General features: G+C 38.9%; 1 protein-coding gene across 23 annotated transcripts in view; it reads left to right on the plus strand.

Moving 5' to 3' along the window:
- Positions 1-16351, plus strand: part of ABLIM1 (actin binding LIM protein 1) — a 202499-nt gene that overhangs the window by 98228 nt on the left and 87920 nt on the right. For all 23 annotated transcript variants that reach the window (XM_027692212.1, XM_027692204.1, XM_027692211.1 and 20 more), the window contains 2 exons: positions 10584-10767; positions 12289-12398. In XM_027692212.1, coding sequence (XP_027548013.1) covers positions 10584-10767; positions 12289-12398 — 294 coding nt within the window. The remainder of the gene's footprint in view (positions 1-10583; positions 10768-12288; positions 12399-16351) is intronic.

Here is a 16351-nt window from a genome sequence, read left to right on the forward strand (position 1 = left end):
CACTGAAAGAAAGGAAAAGGGTGTGTATGGGAGGTTGCTCCAAATCCTGTTTTGAATCTTATACCCGAGCTGCAGATCTTGTATACTGTTTGCCTCTCTTATTTGAGTGAATGCAATTTTTGTTTAAACCATATAGTTATTTACTTACATTGCATGTTGTCTGACCATATGCTTCATACAAGTGGGACACAGCAGTTCAAGTAAGTGGTTTTTTTTTCCTCTTCGTCTGATGAGTTTTTAATTTGACATGACTGTGACTCTACAGGAGGTGGAGTTAGACCCTCTTCAGTTTATACAGTATGTTGTTAGCTAAAGAAAACAGCTGATACTGGGACAGAACTTATCAGCTGCATCTACAGGTGTCTTTGTTATCTTTCTCTTTTTTGTATACTAAACTTTGCTCTTGAGACTTCAACTCATACATCTGCAGCGTGAAAGTCTTGAACAAGCTCATACTTGTCTGTTTTCATACCTGCTGAAAGTGTTGAAACTTTTATCCATAGACTTAGAAGATGTAGAAAAAATCCATTTCCTCATAAAGCTGTCACACTAGTTGTATAGTTGCAGAGCTTCAGCGTCATCCTGTTCTTTGCTCTGTATGTATTTCCTTTTTTTTTATTGCCATCCATGCTTTCAACTTTGTGTTTACATCATGCTGTAATGCTGCTTCCCTAGGTTATGTCAGAGCCTCTTAGGCACTCCATGACTGCTTGGCATGCATGCCAGTGGTGGCTGTTGCACTGAAGGAACACGATGACTTCAGTCTCAGTGCTGCATCAGCCAGCCCAGGACATGCTCATGCGTCATGTAATGTGATCAGACAATCGTCTTCCCCTGTAGTTTGGTGCTGCATCCATCTCTGGAATCTTTCTCAGAACAGAGCAACAGCTTCCTGACAAAGATGACAAGTGAAACCTCCATGGACAGATGTATTCCCGTGCCCCCATGATAAGATGCACCTCACTGTGACTCTGTCTGTTGAGAACCATGTGTGTCCCGCTGGTGTGTCCTATCTGCCTGGCAGGGCTGGCCAGTTCTATTTGTGGGTCCCGATAAGAGTTGGTAGAAAAACGAAGAGCTGAAAATGGTGTGGCTGTCCCCAGGAAGGTGAGCTCTGCCGACCCCCTGATAGGCAAAGAATGTCAGGCAGGCAGCAGCTGACTCGGAGCTGGAGTTAACAAGGGAATGATGGACAGGGGAGGGATAAGAGAAATTTAGGAGTGCAGCTCCTGGAGCACAATTCAGAGCAGTTGTCTTTTGCTGTTTTATAACAAAGTTACTTGCCTTGCTAAGGATTTACACTGGTTTGTGTTACAACTACAAATTTAATTGGATTCTGTATTACCTCCAGTTGTAATAAGTCTTAAGTTTTGTTTTAGTAGGAGTACACTACACTTACCATACCAAGTTGTTAATGTCTACCAGGCAATGGAAGCAGCAGGCTGAGAGGAGGGAAGGTTAAATGAGGAGGTTGGAGGGAGAGCAGATTGAGCTGGAGACATCATTGGTTTTGTCTTTAATAAGCATTAAAATTAACAGGAATGAATTCATAGCTTATGAAGAAGTAAAAAGTTTCTTCTAAGTATGTACAGGGATAACCTTTCTGGAAAAACTACGAGTACTCACCACAATGCATTCCATATGTAACTGTGTGTGGGAACAGGCCCTAAATTACACTGTGTATGAGCAGAGATTTTAATATCTCAATTTAAATTGTCATCTGATACAAATGATAATTTTCTACCATTGTCAGTTGATAACAGTTCATTTTACCTTATTCCATGTACTAGGAGAGGAAACTTTGAGGGTAGAAAAATTGCTATAATAAGGCTTTATTATTAAGCCTGTGATTCATCTTCTGGGCTAGAGGGAAATGCTGGTTTCAATACACTATACTGCTTAACAGAAAAAGCTTTAAGCTTTCATAGTAACAATGTAAAAGTTTACATAGCTTGATTTTGGTACATGTAGGGATCAGTTGCATTATCTTAACAAAGTAGTGTAGTATTTGCAGTAGGAGTATTTCAAATAGTCATTGTCCCTGTTCTTGATGTTGAATATAGATTGGAAAACGTAGTTACCTTCCATAGGGTAATGTAAACTAAAAGATATTTAATGTCATAGTTAAGCAGTCCTGCCATAAGAATACAGATGGTGTCCTAAAGTTTTCTAGCCCTCACTATCATAGAATCAGGTTGCAAGGGACCTTAAAATCACCTAGTTCTAGCCCCTATGCCATGGGCAGGGACACCTTCCACTAGACCAAGTTGCTCAAAGCCCCATCCAGCCTGGCCTTGAACACTGCCAGGGATGGGGCAGCTACAGCTATGAGGCATAAAGGTCTATAATTTGATTAAGCTATGCCAGGTGGAAATGTTTCACTGTGTATGAATGTTTTAAGTGCTATGGTGATATCAAATATCAAAAGGCAATTACCTGCTAATAATCTTGCTATTTATAAGGCCAAGCCAAGTGTTGGCATCCAGGAAGCATTCCACAATCCTACAGTATTCCACTGAGAAAAAACTTTTAGCTTCTATTAAAACATTGTTATAAATCAGCATAAAGCAGTTTCTTAATTATGGAATAAATGTGCTAATTTTCCTCCTTTGTTAAATATCTTTGAAGCTTATTTAGGAAAGCCCATATCAATATGTATTTCCAGAACTCTCTGTGGTATGTTTCGGTTCCAGGCACAGGTCTGAGTTTTTTTATGTGATGGGTTTTCAGGACTACATCATCTGTAGTTCAATGAGCTTGACAGGGAAGGGGGAGGGTTCCCAAGTTTAGATTGTGACTTTGAACTGGATCTTCCTCCCTTAAAGGACTGGGAAGAAGTTAGGGTCATGTAAGCAGACACTATATCAACAGTTGGAATGCGTTTTAAATCATTAGTTCTTTGACCTTTGATCTGTCATCAGATTCTTTCAGTGGCAGCAGGAGGAGGCTGCAAATTGGCTGCTGGGTAGTTAATGCTATAAATAGTTCAGTGTGAGTGGATGGAAAGTTTAAATATGAAGACATTCTGATAGTAGGTATCCCGTGCAGTGCTTGAAAAGATCTCTGCATTTCCACGAATACTTCTGAAGAAGCTTGTGAACTCCTCAGCTTGGTTGTTGAAAGAGCCTTTAACATTATTAAGTCAAGTCTTTTGATTTTTATCAAGCGTGTTTGTATTTTCTTCTTTTTTCCCCTAAACCTGAGTGCTTTGGCTTTCATTTAAAGAAAAGGTAATTTCTAGTCATTAAAATATAAAACTTTGGAAGATATGAGCCTGAAATGCTCTAAAAGGCAAATAAAACCAAAAAGGACAGAAATGTTACAGTATCCTGGTTTGAATGATCAGGACTCTGAGGATCTGACTGAAGATCTGGAGGATTATAACTCTGCATCATTTATCCATGGTAGAAAGTGCTATAGAAGGACATGAGGAAGATTAAGTTAAGATTTTAAGAGTGAAAATGAAAGAGAAGTACTTGTTGCTGAAGAGATTAGTACACAAATCTAATGAGAAAGTGAAAAGGGGGGCACACTGTTTTCTGTGTGCACAGGGAGACCAAAGGAGGGAGACATGTTTAAGGACAGCAAATCAGGTTTGAACAGTTGAGAAATGGGATTTGGTTGTTCTGGGAAGCTAACAAAGGTTAAAATTTCTCCCATGTCAGGAAATGGGATTCAGATGTGAATTCATCCATTCAGGTAGCTTGATGTGAAGCAAGGCTCAGTTACAGCTGTGAGAGTAATTCCCATTTCTGTATTTGCATTTCTTAGCTGCTGTGTCTGGAAAGCTGTTCTTGTTCTTGCAGTGATACCTATTGGTATTTCACTGCAGGTTCAGTTTCTTCCCATTCTGAAGAGAGGAAGAGAAGGCACAGGCACGGATCTCTTCTCTGTGGTGACCGGTGACTGGACCCGAGGGAATGGTCTGAAGTTGTGTCAGAGGAGGTTTAGGTTGGATATTAGAAAGAGGTTCTTCCCCCAGAGGGTGGTTGGGCACTGAACAGGCTCCCCAGGGCAGTGGTTACAGCACCAAGCCTGAGAGAGTTCAAGAAGCATTTGGACAATGCTCTTAGGAACATGGTGTGACTCTTGGGGATGGTCCTGTGCAGGGCAAGGAGCTGGACTTGATGATCCTTGTTGATCCCTTCCAACTCATGATATTCAGTGTTTCTGTGATTCTGTAAAGTGGATCTTGCTTTGCTCTTGGGATTAGAATACTGTTGATGACAATTAGTTGATACTGATCTTAGTTTAGCTGGGCTTGAGGTCTCTTTCAGTGGCCAAACCTTTGACAGGAAATGAAATTAATTGCACTCCTTGGCTGATGTTGACCAATGCTGACAGATGCCATGTCAGATTTTAAAAAAGCTGCTGGATCCCTTTGAAAGTAGAGGGCCTGCAGGATGCTTTACAGGTGCTTGATTAGTGGGGCAGAGCATCCTTATGAGAATACAAAAAGTTGCTTGGGTTTGTCATCAATGCATCCTTCATTTGCCCGACTTGGATGAGGTTTGGTTTTGTCCTATTCTTACGTTCTTTGTTTGCTTATTTAAAATCTTTTAAGAGAGATCTCTCGTCTAGATAGTTACATTCAAGCTATCCCAGGCTAAACTTTGACATTTTTTCCATTGATTGCATTTTCTTCAAGGTTCATTTCCCACAGACCCATAAATGACTTTGATCTCTACCTCGTGCTTAGTCTAATGTGAAAGGTGTTTTAAATGGTTGAATGATTCCTGCCATTGTTCCCATCCTGGTGCATGAAACATTGGTATTTCAGTGGCGAAGTGGGGAAGCTGTCACATTGTTACATTATATACAGCTGTTTGCTTGCTGTTGGGCTCAGGTATGAGCTATTGCCTGTTAGATTGCTAGAAAGACTGAAATATATGCATATAGAACGTTTCTCTGTGCAGTGTTGTTTGTATCTCCTGTGATAAGGAGAAAAGCGAAGACTGAAGGACTGAAGGCACTGTCATGGCATTGATTGGGAAGTTGATCAAGTTAAAACATCACTTTTGTTTTCAGTTGAGTGAGTGCTTGCATTACATGCCTGGGGGTTTCACTCAAGTACCCCACTGAGAATTACTTGTGTCATAATGACAGTGTCACTCAGTACTTGTGCAGGCAGGATGCTTGAAATGGAGGGTGAGTATTTTTCAAGGGAAGAGGAGAAGAGCCTGACTGGAGGCTAGAGGATGATTCCCAAGGGGATCTCAGACCAGTTTAGGAGAAGAGGGGAGAAATGCAAACTTATCTTTTGCTCAGGAGGTATTTATATATCTCTCATCAATGTATGACAGAAAAAGTCTCCAGTGACAGGAGTGTGGCAAATGGTCATCAGGGTTTCTGTTTTTAATGATGCCTTGCAATCTCTGCAATGGTAGTGCTGCAGCATGGCTTCTGAGATTTGGCTTCTGAGATTTATCATTCTCATGTGGTCTTCTGATGATGCTTCAATATATATTCATTCTTTAAATTACTTATGCCATCAGGAAAAGTGTTGATATAAGAAAAAAAAGGCAGAGAAAGGCTTAGTTCATTTGAAATGCAGAAACTTTCATGAGAACATGAACCTTGCTTTCATCAATATGGGATTTGTTAAACTCTTACACGAAAAAAGAAACAGATTTTTCCTGTGTATTTGTTTGGATGATGGTGATAAACTGAAACAATGCCAAATTCCTTTCTACCTTCAAACAAGAGATCCATTATGCCCTAAGAATAGCTGTTGTATGAATATTTCCCCACTTGAGAACAGCACCATTATTCTATGAAGCTTAGAAATACAAGAAAGAAATAAAACCCCAACAGGAAATTGAATTTGCACCTTACTTAATGCATGGTAACAAAGCAGATCATTAGACTTTTCTTAATAAATAGAATTCACTTCTGCAAACTGAGAGCACTCTCTCACAGAGTCTGCTTGTGTGGTTTTGTTTCTTCAGTGTTGAAACAATTTTTACTTAACATCAACATAGAGTTATTTTACTAAGGGCCTGGTTTTTCAACTCTCACTGACAATAAGCCTGAGGAAATCCTGCATAATGCTCAGTAGGATCAAATCCTGCTTCCACTCTCTTTGAAAAAATCTGATCTCTTCATTTTCGTCATCTCTGTTAAAGCTTGGAAGTGACTCATCTTAAGAATGGTCCTGGTCCCGTGGAGATCCCAGGCAGTTGGATTGCTCTTGAGCAGCTGCATTTTGTCATAATAGCCCAGGTTTGCATACACAGACCCTGTAGCTTTGAGAGCTGACAGCAGCACTGACAGTGTCTCCAATCCTTTTGTCCTTTAAGGAGGCAAAAAAGTAGCTCCAGAGAGTAATTCAAGACAGAAAAAGCTGGCAGGTGGGTGTTTTCCATACAGTGGGAGGCAGAACTGTATTCTAGCTTATTCCATTCACAAGAGAGGCAGGATGATTTGTTTGTAATATGAAATTCTTTGATATACACACTCTGAGAAAAAGGCTGAGTTCCTCCTGGAGCTTTTGAAGATAATGGTTTTCTTTTTTCATTTAAAGAAAAATGCTGATTGTTTTTGTCTCTATGCTTGTGGTACCGTAGGGAACAGAAATGCTCCCCAGTGTCTCCTGTTTTAGAAGGGAGATCTTGGTCATGTAAACAGAATGTCTTCCTTCATACTGAGAAGGAAGAATCTTGGGGAAATGTTACTCTCCTGTCGAAGTATTTCCATGTGATGGATGTTTACAGAATACTTCTAAGATGTGATTTGTGCATCACTATTGGCTCCATGAAGTAATTCTTTCGAAGTTGTTTTTTCCATCACTATAGGAAAAACCAAGAAGAATATAGTTTGACATTTCCTATTAACTGTCATCACTTAGGTATAAATTTTTCTTTGATGACATGATACGTGTATCACAGCAATTGCTTAGGTCACACCATTAGGGTGTATTGTACATATGTAGCATTCACAGCTGATTTCTCTTCACTGCCTCTGCTGTTTGTGGCATGAATGTTGCTGGGCATATGGTCTTTCTTTTTAATAAAAAACAATCACAATTTGTACATCTTTTCTGTGTTACTTCTATAGTGGTCATAAATATGTGTGCTAAGGCACAATGTTTCAGCTTGAAGGGTTGTATTGTCAGAACCATGACTTCTGCACAGTTGCCAAAAGCAGAAAAAAGAAGAACAAAAAGCTGTTTAAATCCTTTCCCTGTTGTACACCACATTGTACACCAAGTGTGGATACAGTCATGTTTGTCCTTTCTGATTTGATCTCTGACTCAAAGTGAAAGCAGCAGGCTGGAACAGCGTTTTTCCAACCATGGATGTTAACAGTCTGGGTGACCCTTGTTTTGCCCATGTAGCTTAAAGCTGTGATTAGTGATAGGAACACATGTGCTAAATTGACTGCAAAAATCCGTTGTAATGTGGAGTTGCCAGGGTTTGTCTTTAATTCTTTCAGATTGGTGTGTGCTTCCTGCTGTGAGAATGCCAGGGATGATGAATCTGCTGGTGGATCACTTCTGCTCATGCCTGAATTCATGACTTGCCAGTATGAGACAATTTAACTCAGAAATTCTGAGTTATTGACAAAATGAAGTAGAGATTGGGTGGAAAGGAGACTTCAGAAAGAAAAGGGCAATAGAGGAAGCTTCTTTTTCATAATAGTAATTTCAGTCTTCAAAAGACGTGCAATAATTTAACCCTCATTTTTGTCAGTAGGTTTGAATCTCTGTAGCAGTGCATGCAAAGAGGGTAGAGCCAATAACTGAATGCATGAACCCTTTCATTCAAAGTCTGTAGTGTTTTTTGCAATCTGTGATCTGCCACAGACCTCTGTATGATATGTTGCAGCTGGATTTTCAGAAGAAGCTGGAACAGAGGTGGCAGTGAAAGTTCCTTTTGATCATCCCAGCTTATTAGACCATTGCCTTGGCAGGGAAAGAGGGCTGCAATGACCAAATGAGTTCTCCAAAAAGTGACTCATTGGTGGAACAGGGGACCATAGTAAAGAGCCAGAGAGTTCATATATGCAGCTTCTGAGGCTTATACAGCAGCATGCTGAGTGACTTCAGCTTGAGGCTGAAATGTATAGAGACTTGGATGTTAAAGCTAAATTAAAGTTAAATTAAAAATGTGATTTAAATAATTGCACAGACACATGACTAGCTCTTTATGAAATTTAGCAGCTTCTGAAACATCTGGTATTGACCACTCCATGACCATACTCCAGTTCATACACTGTAACCACAGAATCTAATAGTCTGAATACTGAATTAATCCCTGACAACTTTCTGACATTAAAGGAGAATTCTCAGTTAGTCCATGATTTAATTGTGAGGATCCACTCAGAGTAACTTAGAGAAGCAAACCTATTTAAGTAGGCTTAGGTCTCACCTCTGGACCTGCAGTAGAAAGTTGCTACATGGTGCCCAACTCAGGAAGAGTCTACGGTGATGTGGTGTGGAGGTCACAGTGCTTTCTGCCTAATGGTTACACGATATTGTACCATTAGTTTGAAACTAATATTGTAAACAAAATGGAGATCAGTAGAAGAAAACGAAGGAATGAAAGAGGTGGGTTTTTTTCTAGAGGTGTAAAAACCAGCATGGAACATTTTGGAGCGTTAGAGTAGAGCCTTAACAGTAGTTCTTTGTAATTCCTCTCAGTCACTGATAGTTGAGTTTTGGCTGCTTGTGGATTTAGTGCCACCATGAAATGTAATTTGTTTGCAGGTGGAATATTATCATTGTTCTATGCAGAAATGTGAAACTGGAAAAATGCTAGTACTGATACTGCTTTAATTCTAAGCTGCATTATAGTATATACTATTCTATTAATTATTGTTACAGTAACAGTCATTAGATATCCAGGGCTGAGAAACAGACAAACAGAATTTGAAATCCCTGCCCCAAATGCCTTGCAATGTTAATTTTCAAGGCAGGTAGTTTATAAGATATTAGCCCATTATAATGGGAGTGAGAAAGAATGTTGGGCAGAGTATTGTGCTTGGGACTTGTGGCAGAAAGAAGAATTGAACCCAGTTCCCCTGATAATATTTCTGTGTTTCATATTCTAAATTTTCAAGGACTTTGTGACTGCAGGGACCTAGAATGCTTCTTGTTTATTTTTCCTTAATAATCAGAATTTCTGATATACAATATTTCTGATATTTGATCTAAATGTACTTGAATGTTTTGAAGAGAGATGAGATGAAATTGCTTGCAGAGTTAAGCCAATGTCCTAGCCTGCTATGAAGAGTAGTCTCTCTTACTGAATTACACAGATACAGCAATATACAGTAGGAGTGGCTGAAACCCAAATACCTGGGAGCAGCTGCATATAAATTTTTGGTGCTACTGATAGACACTAAGTAGGTAGTTTCAAGTTCTTTGTTCAATCCAAGCTGAAGGCACAGTGTGAAATTCAATCTCCCATCTCCCATGGCACTTTCTCTTCATGGCATTTGGCTGTTATAGGCAGCATTGCTTTCTGTCTCTGTGTTGACCAGCAATGCCAATGGAGCACTATGAGTATTTTCTTAAAGCAAAAAAGGCACCTGGTTGTGATGTGTTTTGGTTTGGATGAGTAAGTATTTTACAGTGGAAAAACTGCCAAGTCACAGAAATCCTTGACTGGTTCTTCACCCTTTTATTGTTACAATTATTTTTCCTAATAAATCTGTACTTGGCCACAAGTCTCTATCCAAATATTGGAGTTGTTTACCCAATCCATGAAGTACAGGGAATATAGTGTATAAAAGACTAAAGTGAGATCAATTCAGATTAGGCACTCAAAGGTAATAGTAGTTCTTAGGATATTGATTTGTTCAGAATACAGGTGGAAAATAATCTTCTATTGACTTTATTTGGTGTCCAATATACTGTTATACAGTTTGGTTGCATATATCATGAAGTCTATATAGTGGAGATGTGGCTAAATTTTTAATGTTTGACTATCTCTTCACTGCAACTTTCTCCCAATATTTATGTCTAAATTAATAATGTAAAATCACCCTGAATATTTCAAAGACCATGCTTTTAAAAACAAAACTAAAAGTATTGGTGCAGCAGTGGTGAAGCAGCTCAGTGCTACCTAGGGACTGGAGTAGTTAATCTAAACCAGGCAACATTTCAATAGTATTAATTATTTTCTGGGAGAATCAGCACCTTGAAAGCTTCTTAAAGGATGTGGTTGCATAAAAAATGTATGCTAGTGTAAAAAATAGTAAAATCTGTTCTATTTATGGAATCATGTATTTTCTTTTGCTCACATCCATCCCCAGAAGTGAAAGAAAGATTACATTGGTACAGATAACTGTGATAACACGATTAACTGGATGATGCAAGGTAACCGAGCTCTTGGCAACTGAGGACCAAGTACATTAAAGTTACGATGATGTAGACAAGGAGAATCTTCATTACAAGCTCTCCTTTAGCCAGAGAACACCAGACTTGTCCTGGGATGTCCAGGCATGTAGTGACAGGAGGAGAAAGCAAAAATCTGATAGAAGGGAGTAAGACCACCAAAGTCATCTCATTTGTCAGCAGATGACATCCTTAGTAGGTATATTTTTCTAATCTGTCTGTGTGGTGTGTTTTTTCCTTCCAGTGTGTGGGTGTGACTTGGCACAGGGAGGGTTTTTCATCAAGAACGGGGAATACCTTTGCACCTTGGATTACCAGCGCATGTACGGCACTCGCTGCAATGGCTGTGGAGAGTTCGTGGAAGGAGAAGTAGTGACAGCTCTGGGAAAAACTTACCATCCAAGCTGCTTTGCCTGTACTGTTTGCAAGTAAGTCATCCCTTTCAACTAGCATGGTGTGAACCCAGTACAAGGAAAACAGGGAAAAAGGTTTCACCGTGAGACATAAGTCTCAAGACGTATTTCTCTTTGGGAAGCAATTGGCTGGAAAAGATCTGCTGCAAATCTGACTTTAAGGGTCTTCAAAATGCCATTCATTTGTTTGGGGGACATAGCTGGTGTGTTACGTATAGTTCCCTGTTCTCAGAAAGTTACCCTCATGCCTGAAGGAATTATAAGGCTTGCATGTTGAGGTAATGGATATGGGTTTAGTTGAGTTCAGGGGATCAGCCCGGCTTGGTTGGAGAAATGAGGTAAAGCAAAATTCTGGATGCTACATTTGGGCTATGAGAGCAGTTAAACAATTGAAAACATACTGGAGACTTATTTTCACATCATGTAAGAACACATGGCTTTGGAACAACTGTGATTTCCCCTCTTCTTCCCAAATGCTGCTTCTTGTCCCCAGTAAGAGAGCCAGCCTTCAGTTCTACAGCAAATAAAAAGAAGTTAGTTAAGGCTCTCTGGATGGGAGAAAGGTGACATTTTTAACTTCTATCTCTAATGAGTAGTTGAAGTACTTTCTCCTGTAGCCTGGGACCTTTTCTATTGAAAGTATTTTGATTGTTTTTCTGTTTTTAAATAGTGTGTGAATTTACTGCATGTTGGTAATCGTATAATGTGTGTGTTTCAGTTTTATTTCCCAAGGACAGTGTGAAACCTGATGATATCATATGAAACATGACATTAGTTTTCTGTACATTGACTTGCATCAATCTTTTTATGTTGAATGAACAAAAGATGAGTCATTGGAATAGATTAATGAAATGCAATATTGCTGCTGATTTATTTTTGACCCACTTAGGAATGGCAGTGGAAAGGAAACAATGCCTTGAACATTTTGGTTTGTTGAAATCAGCAGCTGTTCTTTTGTTAAGCAGTTTTGGAGTGAGGGGGGTGTAGCAGGGGTCTGTACTTAGCAGTACTAAAGCTCCTTATTAAAGATTTGGAGTTAAAAAATGTTATTCATCCTCTGCTTTTTGCACCAAATAAGAGTTAACAGCAATGTCAACTTCTGCCTAACACACATTCTTAACATTTATGAGTGACTAGCTCCACATTCCTTCACCAGCCTCAAGAACAGTTCCAATTCTTCTTTTGAGTTCTCTTCTGTATCATTTGCTATCCACAACATTGTGCTGAGACCATCATAAATGTAGCTGTTGTGTCTTAGCAGATTTCACTGTCTCTACTATTCAGATGAAATAAGTTTGATAATCTTTTTTAAATGAAAATACAAGGCAAGTCTAACCTCTGCTCTGCTTGCATCCATGGATTGGATTTCTTCCAGTGCCTGGCTTTGCCAAGGCCACATTGCAGAAACTATTTGGCCCGAGTTTCTGTAAAATATTGATTGCACTGGAGGAAGGCAGCAAACTCAAAGCATAGGGAACAGCGGAAAATTTCTGGCATAACCTTTGCAAAAATTTGTTTTTCTCTTTAACTTTCCAGGCGTCCGTTTCCACCAGGCGATCGCGTTACCTTTAATGGAAGGGACTGTCTCTGTCAGATGTGTGCTCAGCCCATGGCCTCCAGTCCAAGAGAACTATCTGCCTCAAGCAGTAAGTATTTCTGAATTTCTGAAGGCTCTCACTTTACCACCCTCATTAACATTTGATTGCAACTAATGTAATTCACCTTTAAAAAAGTGAACCATCTCTGGGAACCATATTTTTTCTTTGCTTTTTTTCTTTTTCTTCATTAAAGTGCCTGGTAGTACAGGTGGGAAGAGACACACATTTCAATATGAAGAAGTGACTTTTCCCCAATGACTGGATTTTTAAAAGGGCTGATTTTGCTTTGATAGGCACTGGGAAAGTATCTAATTGATAAAACCTGAGGTTTCAGAGTTGATAGATTACGTTTTTTTCATACATAATTCTGCAGGTTTAAGTATTCAAAAGAGGACAAAGTCAGAGGAAATTAATTTTCTTCTACTATTTAAGGCTTTAATTAAATTATCCTTTAAAAGGAGTATCACCAAGCTTATGCTTCCATTAGATTGATACCACAATGATAGTGTGATCAGAACCTCAAGAAACAAATATAAATAAGACAGAAAGCAAGTTAAAGGGGAAGAGAGAGAATGAAGAAAGTTTGGGAGGGAAATTAACTTGGCTTGCTATTGGGGTTTAATGCTTTTTAAAGATAATTTGTAAATTACTGATATTAATCTCTGCCTCTGGTAGTTAATTTGTTTGATCTTTGGGGATTTTTGATTCTTTCTCTAACTGTTGGATTTTACTCGGCGCTCACCCAGTGTAGTTTTATAAATCAAAATGGCCACAGCTTTCCTTGTGACACCGGGTAGTTTTCTGTTGATGCTGGTTTCCTTCAGGGAGACACTGTGTGTTTTGTACTGGTCCTTGGCTTTGAGATCCTAGGATTATAAACTGTTATGTAAAGGCAAAGATGGATGGTGTTTGTGCTCAGCGGATGAGTCAAGTGAATCTCCAGTTATCTGATTTGCCTCAGAACATGTAATCAAACACTTAGACAAATGGAAAATGAGATACTTTTTTTGTTATCGTGCCTTTCTGTCTGTTAAGTGATGCTTTTCCACTATAACTGTAGATTTAGAGCTGAAAATGTACAGGCCTAATCAGTTAAGGAAGAATTCAGGTATTTATGAGGTAAAAATTTTTTCAGGCACCCAGAGAATCCTTCTGAGACAAAGGAATGATGTGGCAATTGTATATGAATTACTGATACTTAGGAGGCATAATTGGCAAGGAACTGCACAGCATAGGGACCTTGGACAGTACTGATGTTCTTTTTCTAAGCAATGCCACAGCATAGAATAATCTGGATCACATTACATCAGAGGTGGCACACCTGTCTAGCAGGGTGGCACTCCCCACATCCATGACTCCAGGTGCCAAAATGCCCCTAAAAAATTACACACTCAAGTTGTCTGATTGTTAGCAAGCAAAAGAGCTGGATAGTCACTTCCTGATAGCCACAGCCTGTGCTTGAATTGCTTCTTGTGTTCCACACTGAAGCCACAGGTAACAAGGACTGTAAATAACCTTTCCTGCAACTTTTGATGAGATTTATTGTTCTTTTTAATTAAAATTGGGTCCTGCTGTACAAACTGCCTTACCAGTATACACAGCAAGAGAGCTCCTGCTCTTAACAGTTTGGAGTGCACTGCTTGGAAATCTTCAGCTACCTGTTGTGGTACATCTTGGTCTTTTATGGAAAAAGACTTGTAGAAAGGTATAGTGTAGAGTTTCTGGTCATTCTAGAGCACAACTCTCCAAAACAGACAAATGAAAATGAGATCAGCATGTGTTTATAAGTTCAGAACTACTCAATTAAAAAAATATTAATGAAGCATCTCCTGTCTTCAAAGATATGCCAGCTGCTCCTTTATCTTTGTGCAAAAGTTTACTTAGATATGGAGAAGTCTTTCTTGCTAGCACCAAAGAGCAAATTTCAATTAGTGTAAGTTATTTCAGATTGCTTCCACGTCTCTCCTGCTAACTAAATCAGAAATATAATTTTTTTTCCAAACGCTTTGCCCTTTTTTGAAATCATTTTTTTAATACTAGTTCTTTTAGAAGAGAATCTCATTCACACTATGCAACTAAGTTATATCCTATATTGCTGTCAGCTTCCCCTGATTGCTTTCAAGTACATCACTAGAGGAAGCTTTCCTTAAAACAAAGGAAGTTTGAAGTCAGGGAATTCAATAGACTGTAAGTATATCAGGTTTGATTGGCCTGTGTCATGCAAAAGGAAGTCTTCTGTCCTAGAATGTCTGCGTTAATGTTGACATGACATTTTCTGGTGTCTGTCGCTTCGCACAAGTGAAAGCTTACTGACAGCTTTGCTTGGATGATTTCAAGGAAAATCAAATGCCTCTAAATACAGGGGTTAACATCTTGAATAACATGAACCTAAATATTGTTGCACTCTCTTGTAGTGCAAACCAGTGAAAATCACATGGAAAAATACTGAATAACTAGTTTCCTTTCTTGTTTAGTATTAGTTGGGTCCATGATACTTACCTTCTTTACATTAATAATATGTTTTTTTCACTGCACACATATCACCTGGAATAATTATAGTATAGCTGTTTTCTTGGAGAACCATTTCAGTGACTCCTTTTTTTATTCTAAGACAGTCTCTTTCAGTATACAGATGCTATAGAGTAATCTTAATTTATAATTTGCACAGACCTGTTCCTTAGACACTGCTAGATGTACACAGACTTTGGGATCTTCATTCATTCAGCACAGAATCTAATACCAAATACCTGTAAATAACTCTGCAGACGAATGAAATGTGTGGTGTTTGGCTTTGTTCTTGTTTTATTTCATATGACAACTTGGTAAATGAGATGTGATCTGTAAAGCAAAGTGACTGGGACAGTTGTAGAGCAGCAGAGAAACAGGGGACAACCAGATAACACTGACTAAAAACGTGGTGTTGATGGCTTGGATAGTTCAGGGTTTTCAAGATTCTGTCAGAGACATAAAGTTATTTTCTTTGGGGCCCAATAAAGGAGTAATGCAATAATGTATCCCAGTAATTGATATTTATCTTTTAAACAGTGTCCAGGTTTTGTATGCAGCATCATGACTGCCTGGTTTGTACTATCTTAGGCTCTTTCTGCTTTCTGTTGTGTTCTAGCCACATGCTAACACACTGTGTTTAAGGTTCCCATTGTCTTTCCAGAAAAGGAGTTGTGCAGGCATCTATTATTTCTAAATTTTAGTCAAAACTGCAACTAATGTGCATGGCTATGTGGTGATGGGTGTCCTGCTTCCTCACCTCCTCTGTTTTATCTTCTTTTAATTAAGATCACCTGTATTATATGTCTGTTCCATATACGAAACCCTCACTTCACCATCCCTCAGCATTTTGTGTTGCATATTCAGTGGACTGGGTTTGAAGGTCACTTTTAAAAATCTGTGAATTATGCATTTTTTGCCCCTAATTCCGTGCTGTGATTTAGAGTGAAAAAGAGTCAAAGTAAAAATTTTAATGTTTTTGTTGTAATTTTTTGTTTTTATTTTATGTTGTTTGGGGATTCATGGTTTATTGTCTCCATGTTGTCAGAGGAGTGATTATCTGGTGGTTAATTCCCTTGGATCTGGGAATTCTGAGTGTAGCTTCTATTTTTTTATGTACATGTTTTATGTATCAGGCTAGGTACTTAAATTTCAAGGGTTGGTTTCTACCAGCAAAATGAAAAAAATCATGCTTCCTTAGCTTAGTAGTATGTAGTGGTTATAAGCAAATTGACAATGGTCTGGTGCTTAGATGATGCAGTCTTAAGTATTGCACTACTGCCTGAGTCTTATGAACACTAAAGTCATAAAAATTAGAAAATTGGTGTGATTTCAACTTCTGTAAGAAGTCTGCCTAAATCCTTGCTAGTCATCTGTGTTAGGGTTAGGTACTTGTGAAAGAGCAGTGGGACCTTTACAATACATCTTTCAAGCCCCCAGCATCTCAAACTGTTTTATTCCCCAGTGATCAGATGAGGAGTGACTGGGGGTGCACA

This window comes from Neopelma chrysocephalum, unplaced genomic scaffold (genome assembly GCF_003984885.1).
Source record: "Neopelma chrysocephalum unplaced genomic scaffold, ASM398488v2 Primary Assembly neopelma1_85, whole genome shotgun sequence".
NCBI classification, from domain to species: Eukaryota; Metazoa; Chordata; class Aves; order Passeriformes; family Pipridae; genus Neopelma; species Neopelma chrysocephalum.